This window comes from Callionymus lyra, chromosome 15 (assembly GCF_982586985.1).
Source record: "Callionymus lyra chromosome 15, fCalLyr1.hap1.1, whole genome shotgun sequence".
Classification (NCBI taxonomy): Eukaryota; Metazoa; Chordata; class Actinopteri; order Syngnathiformes; family Callionymidae; genus Callionymus; species Callionymus lyra.
In genome coordinates, this window is record NC_141832.1 from 15,678,608 (window position 1) to 15,690,898 (window position 12,291).

Here is a 12,291-nt window from a genome sequence, read left to right on the forward strand (position 1 = left end):
TATGTTCATTCTCGAAACGCTGCACTAGATCTATAAAACAGTATTTGAGATTTATATTATTCTTCTTTATTTAATAAAAACTTCTTCTTAATAATGTGTCGTTCATTTCCCCCCTCCTTTTTTTGTGGCACTGCCCGTAGATATTCTATTTTCACACTGAGAAACAGGACAAGTCGATCAGCTGAGGTAGCGTCACAAGGGAGGACACAGTGTCTGTGTCATGAAAGTATAATACATCGATTATTACCCACTTTAGAACTTCTCATTTTTAATCTAGATGCTGAATCTGTTACTAATTCCAAAGAAAATATGTTTGTCTGAGATATTAAGAGGAGACACCAATGTTCGGATTTAATGTTTAAAACCAGATTTAAGGTTATTGATCTGAAAATGAAAAGACAAATATCGGATTTGTCAAACTACATGCTATATATTATAATAATAATAATAACAACAACAAAAAATAGGTGCTTTAAATAAAAACAAACATCATTCATTTGGAACAGTACATTAAATACAGCAGTAAAACACAAATATAGATAATTCAAATAACAAAACAACGTATTTTAATGGTAGTAAATGATTGAAAGAAGGAAGAACCCATTTATGAATTTATTTGAGAGTTGATATCACATATTTTTAAAACAGATTTAAAAGATTAAAAGCCACAGTCACATTTATTATTTCAATCTATGTTTTTAATTGTTGTTAATATTCAGTCAATACTGGTTCTAATTCAACACGTCTGTATTTTCCAGTATACATTCATTTTCATTCATTTAATATTTATTGTTTATAGTTATTTGTCGACCTTTTCTCGAGTCTCTTGAAATATGTTTAGATTTTTTTTTAATGGTTATTACCTTCTAAAACAAATATGATGGGATTTTAAATCACTATTTATTCTATTTTATTTTAAAAACAAATTAAATTAGCGAAATAAGTATTTAGGATAAAATAAATGAATAATACTAAACTTAAACTTCATACAAAAACATTTAATCTAAGAACCAGTCATAACATTTTAGATTGTTTATTACATGTAACAATGAATCCAGGTTTCATAACAGAACATTATTCCGATTATTGTTTTTGTTCTTTTTGTATCTTCTGATCTATTGTTATATGAGAGATTATTGTTGTAATTGCAGAGCTAGAAGAGCGTTTCTTGAAAGTCGTGATCAGAAACAATACAACAAAAGAACAACACAACATAGACGCACACGTGCACAAGTTGGTGTGAATATTCCAATCATATCCTGGTTGGAAATACCTCTGTTGATTTATATAAATGAAGGTACTTGCCAGATTAACGTCTTGGCTCATGCTGGGGTTTTTTCCTGATGCCCCTTAAGGAAACCATGTCTTCGTAATAGCCGGTACAATGCCAGCATTATCGGGTGGTGTGTAAACCTGTTGGCTTTTTAATATCAATTTATAAAAAATGTTGATACTTTTTCAGGAATTGTATACAATGCTCATGTGGGACTGTTTAATTCAATGTTTTCATAAAAAATGTTGACACTAAAGGCAGGGAGAAGTTTTAAGTTTTGTTGCTATCAAACATCATGACAAACACTTGAATATAATAAAAGAATGGACAGAAAACCAATAGTTTGGTTAAAAAAATACCAAGGCATTTGCCCAACTTCATTCAAGGGCCCATTCAGCATTATTGGCTCCATCGAGAGAGGCAATATTGTCAAATATTATTTTTTATGCTATTGTCCTTAAACTGTTCTGTTTTTGTACATTTTAAGGAAAACTGAATAAAGGTCAAAACCTACTGTGTCGTGTAAATATAAATATATAAAGATTATTCACCGAAAACACTGTATAGCATTTATAATGATAAAGCATCTAGAGATGCTATGAAGGGGGGCCCCAAATCAAATTTTAACTCAAAGCCCCATTATTGCTTAAGCTGTCTCTGTTTATAAATATGGTTGTAAATGAAACGAAAGGAATATGTATAAATAGACCCAACTCATTGCCCAGAACCCCAAGTTATCCTTATCTGGCCCTGCTCACTGCTCGAGGTGTTTACCGAGTACTGGAGGGGAAATTTAAAGCGGTTATTCCACTAGGGTTTTTCTCCACTTGTTCTAGTCGACTTACCCACATCTGAGACTATATAGCAAAACCCGCTCGTCCTCCTCAGCAGGGACACCAATCACTGCAGCACGAGCCGCAGACCCAGTTCTACCGCTCGCTCCTCCACCCACTCACAGCTCATTCCACTTGACACAACTTTTTTTTTTTTCCTTCTTCTTCTTCAGGAGGTTGTGACTTCTTCCCCCTCATATGGCATTTTACAAAGACCCGGAGGAGGCTCGGGAGTGTCCGGTCTGCTACGAGGGTCTGTCGGGCGCCGAGAGGACCCTGAGCTGCGGGCACGTCTTCTGCCACGACTGCCTGGTCAGGACCCTGGTCGCCCGCGATGGCACCGTCCGGGACTCGATCGTGTGCCCCGTGTGTCGTCACCTCACCTTCGTCACCAAGAAGCTGGAGGCCCCCGAGAGGAGCCCCGGGGAAGAAGGACAGACCCTGGAGGTTCCTCTTCCTCCGCCGCCGCCGCAGCCGACCCGGGACTCGACGCCCGCCGCCGCCGCCGCCGCCGCCGCCTCGCCCGGCTGGGCGTCCCGCTGCCTGAGAGGGGTGTCCGACCGGATCCGGCGGCAGAGGACGATCAGCCCGAGCCACAAGGCGTCCCAGATCTTCGTCATCAGCTCTCAGGGGAGACCCATGGCGGAGGAGGAGGATGCGCTCGGCGCGGTGGAGACTCTGGTCCAGGCGCCGCGCAGGAGGAGACGCAAGTTCTGCACGACCGCGCGGTGTCTGCTGGTCTTACTGTCGACTTTCACCATCCTCGCCCTGGTGGCTGCGACTTTACCCTGGATTCTACTGGCGTAGCCTCCACCACCTCCAGGATTTTATATAACAAAAAAAACACAAAAACTTATATTTTTTGTAGTCAAAGGTGACATATTTTGTACTCTGAATGTTCTTTTCAACCATCATTTCACCTCCGGATTCAACAAATTGGAGCAAACATGTGTGGTTCTTGATCACCATAGCAACAGACCCCTATAAGGTTAAAGAGCCACGTTTTGTTTGGCATTCCTGAATGCGACATGTCATGACTGTGTTTGAAAATAGTTGTCATAGTTTGAAATACACTGAACTAACATGGGACCTACCTTTTAAAAAAAACAAACATTCTTTCAGCATAAGAATTGTAATAAATGCACTTTTCAGTCGTTCATTGTTGTGTTGGTGTTGTTAGATACGTGTTTCCAAGCAGCACTTTTTTTTTCTGAACCAAAGCTGTAAAACTTTTGTAACAACATCATGCTTCTATTCTCAGGAGACTAAAGGGAGGGGTTTACATTTTTTGTTGTTAAAAAGACATGGAGTGTGTACGCAGGATATTCAAGTAAAAGAGAGTCAAGATAAGAATAAATTATGGATGTGAAAGAAACAGATTCGCTGGTGAAGATGAGCCGACCGTTGTAAGGAGATCCAAGAGCGTCGTGTTACTCAATGTTATATAAAACTGCTTTCATTGGAGTGATCTTGAACTGGTCATAATGTTAAGGAGAACTCTCGTCGAGTCACCACCTTGACTCGTACACTCCTAGTTTCCCTGCGTAGATGGCTTTCGGCCGTCCTGCTCATCCAGTCGTGCAGGTTATACATGAGGAGGAGGAAGAAGAAAAAAACATAAACAATACATTTTTTCCTATTAATCCCTGTGTGTGTGACTCATTGTCAGTTCCTGCCACCCTGTCCACGAGGAAGAGTAAATGTGATTTAATAAGAATAAAGGTTTTTAAAATGTGAAAAAAAAAAGGTTTTAATTTGGGGGACTGCCAACCACGGTATCGGTCTGAGAGGCATTTGTTTCTGGGTTGAACACAACTGCTATATTATTTCTCTTCTATTGATTATTACTGTATGAAATGTGTTTTTCTCTCTGAAGCAACATTAGCCTTTAAATATATAATGGAGATGTAAAACCTGTCCTCTGTGAAAAAAAAAAAGGTTTGGGATCTCTTGTTCACAACCATAAAGGACTACTTGGGTCACCCCATGAAACAAATTCCTTTAAAAAATAGTAATAAAAAGTCCAACAAGCCATTTTTAGACAATATTTACTTACTACATAGTAATAACTACATAGTCTGATACATAGGAAATGCATAAATCCATATTAATATCATATTTTTGTGATAAGAATTCCTCTTTACGGGCGAGATAGACTACATTAGAGTGAGAATGAGTACATCAACTTTTAGAAATGTTGAATTAAATGTCATCAAGTCGATATTGAAAGCTTAGTTTTTTTAAAATATGATTATTGATAATATTACAATCATGCTTACATTGGTACAGTATCAATCCTTTTTTCTCTCATAACAAAAAAACTTGTGTAGATAGGGATGGAGGAAAATAACAATGATTGAGAGAAAAGCAACAATATTTATAACAATGATAATAATAATAAAAAAATAATTATATCCGTAGAAAAGACATTAATTAAATATAATTGAACCCCTACAAGTATACATACGTTCAAATATATATATACATGCATCCAATCTGAATGATCGTCAACAAGACATAAGATCTTGTTTATATGTTTTTGCATTTTTTTTATTCATTGTCGTTCAGTCAGGTAACATGGTCTTGTTATTTAATTGGACAATTCAATTCTGATAAAAAATCGATCAATGTTACGGGTTTATATATTACACCAGATGACAACAGTTTCTCTAGGATGTGTTACAGGGTGATAAGCGTGACCCAATATAACTACCAAAATCATCTGTTTAATCATATGGTGAAGGTACTTGCCAGCTTAGTATCTTGAATCCTGATGGGTTTTTTTTTCCTTTATGTATCTTAAAGAAACAATGTCTTTGTAATAGCTAGAATATGCAAGCGTTATGGGTTGGGCTGGGAAAAAATAACGACTTTTCTTTAGGAAATGTAACTTTTATTTTGAAAACAAATGGCATTAAATTCATTCTTTTCATATCAAATAAAAAAAAACATGTATTTCTTATTAATTTTCATTAAAAAAAAAAAAAATGTTTTGACACTACAGGCAAAATGACAATTTTCTTTGTTTATATTGTATTTATTGACTATTTTTAATTGATTTTTCGCGTAAATCTGCTGCTTGACTTCATCAGAATGAAGACTATTTATGATCGCATTTGTCATGTGGTTCACACATTCCAAAAATTACATTCATAGCAAGCACCAACTTGTTTAAATAACCTGTGTCAAACTAGAAAAACTAGGAATGTTATTGTTGCAGTCACGACCAAACCAACAATATCTCTGCGAATCCTTTTTTTCTTTTTTTTAAAGCTTTCGGAAAGTGACTGTGAGATTCATACTATTAAGAAATAAGAAAAAAAATTGAAAACATTTGTACAAAAATGGTTTGGTTGGTCAAACTCAAGCATGATACTAGAATAGAAAGTGGCAAGGGGCGGCCCTTTGGCCCTTATGAGGCCCCAATGATGTCAGAATAGAACTAATCCATGAAGAACAAGTAGAAACTTGACAACTAAAAAAAATTATTATTATTGTATTAACTCTCAATACAACTTGCGAAAGTTCTTTGTTAAGAACCTTTTTGTTTATTTTTCTTTGTCCATTTGGGGTATTAGTATAATATTGAGATCCTATTAAGAAAGATGAGTTATATTTTCTATTTTATAAAAGAATGATACATATTTTTAAGTGATGAAGCTTCATAAAGCAGTGTCATTATTTTCAGAGTCCACTAGATGGCGGTGTCTGGACTATTTTCCTTGTTTTAAACAACTGTTCTAATGAAACATCACATCATTTTAAACTGATGGCGCCACCTACTGACCTCTAAACAACATGATACTGTTTCATGAAGCTACAACAAGCCCATCACTACATATTTTATAGGAAACGTTGGGATTTTTTTATTTTTCTAATCTATTTCCCCTTGCTCTTTAGAGGTTTTAAAATCATATTTTGACTCCTCAATCCTCCCATTTAGCTTTACGGTCCCTCATAATGTCACGTTATATCTATATGTATATGTATACTGTACATATATTTGAATAAATATACTCTAAATGAAAGTCAGCAATAGGTGCTTCAAAGTGTGAAGATCAGTCAAACATTTCTCGTCACAAAAACAGACACAACATGAGGTTATTAAAAATGTAGAGTTTAATATATATATTTTTATATTTTCTGACATTCTGATAAGGAGAGCAGGTCGGCGTCACAGTACACACCGTGTTCCACTTGATATGCTAAGCAGAGGAGGAAGGGGTCGAGGGTTGGTGGGCAGGTGTTGTTTGGGGATGAGCGGCTTTTTTTTTTTTTTTAAACGTTCGGTGGTGATTGAGGCGACACCTCCTCTACTGTATTGCTCAAAGGACCATTAGTCACGATCCACATTCTCCAGAGTTAGCCCCGTACTGAGTATCCCCTCCTGTGACCTCTTTACAATCCCTTAAAAAGACAATGATTGACACAAAACGTGGATTTTCCTTTTTTTTTTTTTTAAAAGACTATAGTTGCATGCACGTTTTTTTTTTTCTTCTTGTTGTCAAAAACCCACCCACAAAAAATGTAAACCGATCGACCCTTCAGCCAGAGCTGTATCGTATCATCGTGACAAAAGAAATACTCGGACTTGGCTGTACTTTCCGTGGTAATCACTGAAATACTTTTGTCGTGACACATGCGAGCAAACATCACAATCAGGTAGATTTGAATTCTTCCATCACATGACTCGACCTCCTCTGGAACCAGCAGAGAGAAAATAAAATAAATAAGTTAAAAAAAAAAAAAAAAAGCTTTCATAACGTACTTAAAAGCGAATACTTCTAATATAGTGAGGGCACTTTAAAAATCACCACAACCAACAATATAATCAACCATCAGATCCAGTGAAGACACAGAAAAGCGCACAGCGATTCAAAAGTGAGAAAGAAGTCATAATTGCACTTGAAATTAAAAGAAAATAAAGAATTAATGGCAACTAGTAGTGGTTACAGACAAACGTGAGTCGAAGGGTATTTGTTTTAATATTACGTGATCAAAGATTCACTAAAAACTTTAGTGAAGCTTCATGAAACAGTGTCATTATCTTCAGAGTCCACTAGATGGCGGTCTCTGCAGTCCATTTTCCTTTGTTTTGAACTGTTCTAATGAAACAACCTTTTTAATCTGATGGCGCCAACTTCTGACCTCTAAACAACATGACACTGTTTCGTGAAGCTTCACCAGCACATCACTAGAAAATACAGCATAATAAAGTGAAATAAGATAAAGACTGGGGTTCAGATTTGCAAAATTGTAATTTATAAATTGTTAAGAATCAATTTCTATTAATTGTTTATATTCTGCAAGTCTGATTAAAATATATTTTCTGGTTTAATGTTAAGATATTTGTTTGGTTAACAGTGGTGATGTGCTGATGAAGCTTCATGAAACAGTGTCTTGTTGTTTAGAGGTCAGTAAGGTGGCGCCATCAGTTAAAAAATGATGTGATTTTTCATTAGAACAAATGTTCAAAACAAAAGAAAATAGTGCAGAGGCCGCCATCTAGTGGACTCTGAAAATAACAACACTGCTTAATGAAGCTTCATCAGACCATCACGTGTTAACATTTTTTGGGCAAATTTAAGTGTTTTTTTCAGTTAAAAAATCACTTCAAACCCTTGCTTGGCTCAAAGAATGTGATCCAAACCAGCAACTGGCCTAGAATTATTACTTTTTTTATCATGATATTGAATTGAAACATGACTTATAAGCTAGTTTCCTTAATGTAGAAACCTTTTATTTCTAATTACTGCTTTGTTTCTTGATGAATTAAAAAAAAATTGAAGTCAAATATTACTTTATTAAGTACGTCAAGGGTTATAATTTCTACACCTGACCTGTTGTTTAGCGACGAAAGGCAGAAACTGAGAGTAGAGGCGTAAATAACTGCAGAGAAAGTGCAAAAAAAAGGCGGCTAAGTTAGCAGTTAGAGACTCGACGACTGTTAGCTGCCACTTGAACGACGTCTGATAAATGATAAACACACAAATCCTCAGTGTTACTGTTATCAACATTATAGTGAAAAGAGTAATAAAATATTCTCCTCAGGTATAATTACCACGGCGACATCTTTTAAGCTGCAGTAAACAAAACGTAGACATTATTAGTATTATTATAATTTTCACATTTTAAGGTAACGGTTGATTCAATATTAAACATTAAAGCAAGAGACAACAACCTCCTCTCACTCTGTAAACAAATGTATATGAACTGGTGCAATTTAGATGTTCTTACAGCGCTTTAGGTACACTTTTCTGACATCAGGGGGAGCCAGAAACCATATATTTACTCTTACTGTTGAGACTTTAAGTACATCAAAATTACTTTATATCAATTTCAACATTTTTTTTTAAAACACAACAGAATTAAATTATATAAGAAATTAATCGGCACATTACAACAATGTATTTTCCTTTTTTTTTTATGTATACTTGTAATTGGTAATCTTTTAAGTTATTGTAACGATATTAAAAATCAAAATTATGTGCACATGAAAACTCTGGAATTACACAAGAATTACGCACTTTTGGCTGGTCATAATGTTTTTGAAAACTAATCTATGGTGTATCGATATTGGAACAAAAATAATAAGAAAAAAAACAAACTAGCTTTTACGACAGTTATAACTGCTTGAACTGTTGCATTGCATTATGGGACTTTTTGGTCCACCATTATTAAATCGACCTTCGATCCGCTATGACGACCCAGAATGCAACATGATACCTGTTCATCTTGTGCAAGGGGGAAAAACAAACCAAAACAACATCGTGGTCACATGATAAATATCAGCACATATATTATTATATATCTTATATTCAATATGCATCTTACATATATCTCCTCTTATATTTATATACATTTATCTATGTACAGTCTTTGATTTTACACCGAGGGCGGGGGTGGTCGGGCGGGGGCGGGTTTCAAAGGTCGTTGAACCTGTAGCACTTAAACAAGGTCGAGAGACGGCATAGAAAAAACCTGGAGGCAGTGGAGTCATCCATTCATCATTATCAAACAGGGTCAAAGTTCACTCTCCAAAGACGGCTCGAGCGGCATTGGCTTCATCATGCAAGATGGTCTTCGGGGGTTGAAAAAAGTCGTAATTTACAATGACATTCTTTTTCGACTCTGTGCTGGTACGACGTGAGGGTTGTTTTGTTTTTTTTTCTTCAGGGGACGGGGGGCTCGTCGCTCTCCTTTAAATGTGCACAAAGCTTGAATACCCTGCTAGCTTCTCAGCAATTCCTTTAAAAATAAAAAAAGAAAGTCTAATAAGGCAAATAGAAATGAAAGCACAAAAATACCACAGCGACGACGATCAAAGCCAAGAAATCTGCTCCCAGTCTTTCCTCCTTAAAGGCAGCTGCTCCTCCAATATGGCAATTTTGGTGTTCTTTTAGTTAGCGAGCGATGGTTGCAGCGAAGAGATCCGCGGTCAGGGGACGAAAAGGAAAGGGAAGGTTATCGCTTGTGCATTCGCAGGTCATAGAGTCGTGCTCTGGGGCTCCTCCTCGGCGTCCCTTTCTGGGGAGTCAGTCAGTGCCAGGGCTCTCCTGCAGGGGGCGCCGCTGAACTCGTCGATGAGGCTGTCCAGATTAACATTGAAGGAGGGGATTTCATAATTGAAGATATCTGAGGGGGGGTGAGGTTCATGAGCAAGAGGAGGACGGTTTGTTAAAGGGGAGGAGACGAGGGAGGAGACGAGGGAGGAGACGAGGGAGGGCACATGATGATGACAATGAGGTGTAAAGAGAGCAGAAATAAAATTAATTTTTTAGAGGTTGGAAATCATATGAAGCAGGACATCATAGCTGAGTAAAGTAACAGCACTTGTGCTTTAAAGGGTCCATAGAATGTCAGCTTTTTTTTTTTGCCGGTGATGTCAGTACTTTTTCACCTTTTAGCCGCAGCATTTTTTAGCTCAACACTAAATTTGCTGCAGCTTGTTTTAGTGACTCTTTCTTCGCTTTCCAAAAATGTTGAGCCAGCTATTTTTTTTTTGTTCACAGCCTGAAAAGAAACAGGACTAAACACTTTTCACCCTTTTATGCTTTCACACAAGTTCTAGAAGTTCTAGAAAAAACAATTAAAAATGTGTGTCTTAAAAGTGCATTTGTCGACGTTATTTTAAAGGTAAACTAATTTGAGTGACTTGGAGAACCTTGTTGTAAATGCATATTAACTTTTATGTCATTTTTATAAATAAAAAATCCTAATATTCCAAAAATAATTTGCACCAAATAATTAACTAAATTCTTTAAAACTTGTAACCAATTTTATTGTCTAAATTATTCACTAGTATTATACCTATGCGTTTATTTTTTGTCAAGCAATGTTTTAACATTTTTTACATCAATAGTAGATTACATTACTCCCACCCCTTCAGGAGCCAAGGTCTTAAGCAGGCAAGTTCCCACAAACTTTGTAAGATTGATATGCTTTTGTTTTTGTTTAGCTAGTCAAAAACAGTTTATTACAAAATATGCATTACTTCTTACATGGAGGGTTACTTGACCCCCTGGCGGAAAATAATAAAGAGTTATTAACTATTTATAAAGATGTCTGAGAGGGGAAATATTTGTGTGTGGCTTCTGGGTCAAGGTGACCCGAAAACAAATGTGTTTGTGGTATCACTTGTGTTGTCTCTGGGTCAAGGTGAACAACCTCCCTGGCTTCCATTAATACATATGCAGTGGTGGAGGTCGTTCCCCCTTCACCCAGAGACAACACAAGGGATACCACACACACATTTGTTTTCTGGCCACCGGGTCATCTTGACCTAGAGACAACACAAGGGGATACATTTGTTGTGAAGTAAATCCCATTTGTACAACAATAATTTCGTCTTCCATTCTATGGTCCCTTTAAATCCAACACAGTCGGGTTGCGTTAAACACCAGAGAAGGTAAGATATCGACCAGTATGATCGTGTCGAGAGTTTTGGTGTCTTTTTAGAACAGAAAATCACAAGTCAGAAATGGTTGCACAATGACACAACTACTGCACACCATTCATAACAATGGGCAGATAGATCAACACAGAAGGCGACACAATGTGCGAGGGACTGGCACCAAGACTCCACATTGGCTTGAGGCATCAATGGAAATCGATGAGGACCACAATACTTTTTTTTTTTTTCTATTTCGAGTTCCGATCGTCATAATATTAACATTTCCGAGTAGAGACGGATGGCTTCCACCTATGATGGAATGAAGTGTGGCTGAGTAAAAGTTAAAAATAAAAAAAGCGATGGACCCTGTCAAAGGAGGAGCAGGGGTTACCTGAGTCCCCCTGAACCACCGGCAGGGGCATTAGAGGGAGATGTCTGATAGCGCAAAGAACAAAAGGGAGCGTTAAGATGGATCTCTGGAAGCACAAAGTCTGCAACAAGAGCGCAGTGTGGTGCACTCTGGGAAATCCTTGCGCCATGCACGATAAAGTCGAAATATATCGGCTAGAAAAAGAATTGTGTCGGATTGACAGATGTTTGCACCAGGCTGCAGGAAACCCCAGAGGCAGCCACACCACGAGGCCAGGCAGTGAGATGGAGTGCATGGGGCGGGGGCGGTCTGGCTTACCCTAAAAGTCCCCCTCACACCTAGCCCACAATGAATCCCTGGCCTCACACAGCTGCAAGGTACACAATAGTAGCAAGGGGAACAAGAGAACGATAAATATAACAAAAAATAACAGGATGATAGGTATATTGACAGAACACCTCATCATCAGAACATCACATGTTATATAGTTGGTTCCGAATGGGTTCACGGCTGAATTTAGAGAGACTGGACTGGTGTGGACTGAGGCGCCTTTTTTTTTTGTTGACCTACCTACCTCTTGCTGCGTGAGGGTCTGGGTGACACAGATAAACAGAGAGCACATGATGAGTCTAATGGGGACTTCAATACAAGCAGGACGGGCTATGTCTCGCTGATGTTTCCAACCATTACCCTCGGAAACATCATCACATAACACAAGCAATGAGTGCTCTTCTGAGAAGCTCCAAAATGGAAGTTTACCCTGTCTCTCTCTCACGGTTACTACTTTGATTGAGGCATTCGGTTTCATGAGGGACAGATGCTTTAAATTCACAGTCCTACACTCGTCCTCCGTCCCCGTTTGACAGAGCCACAGCAAGTCGGAGAGTGGGCCGCTGTAACCCCGCCTGTGGCGGAGGAGTTA

The 12,291-nt window shown here is 37.7% G+C and overlaps 2 protein-coding genes across 6 annotated transcripts in view; one reads left to right on the plus strand and one right to left on the minus strand.

Annotated features, from left to right (window-relative positions):
* Positions 1-242: 242 nt before the first annotated feature.
* Positions 243-3,260, plus strand: rnf222 (ring finger protein 222). The gene has a single exon (XM_087808674.1). The coding sequence runs from the start codon at positions 2,305-2,307 to the stop codon at positions 2,911-2,913; it is 609 nt and encodes a 202-aa protein (XP_087664800.1). The 5' UTR covers positions 243-2,304; the 3' UTR covers positions 2,914-3,260.
* A 2,942-nt stretch (positions 3,261-6,202) lies between these two features.
* arhgap44a (Rho GTPase activating protein 44a) overlaps positions 6,203-12,291 on the minus strand; it is a 37,794-nt gene continuing 31,705 nt past the window's right edge. For 3 of the 5 annotated variants that reach the window (XM_087808755.1, XM_087808752.1, XM_087808751.1), the window contains one exon: positions 6,203-9,741. In XM_087808755.1, coding sequence (XP_087664881.1) covers positions 9,593-9,741 — 149 coding nt within the window. In that variant the 3' untranslated portion in view covers positions 6,203-9,592. Of the gene's footprint in view, positions 9,742-10,703; positions 11,740-12,291 lie in introns of those variants that run through there. The other 2 variants (XM_087808754.1, XM_087808753.1) reach the window with 2 other exon arrangements.

What these genes read in the sequence shown, in the direction of transcription:
- rnf222 (XM_087808674.1), top strand. Translation starts at nt 2,305, where the DNA reads ATGGCATTTTACAAAGACCCGGAGGAGGCTCGGGAGTGTCCGGTCTGC.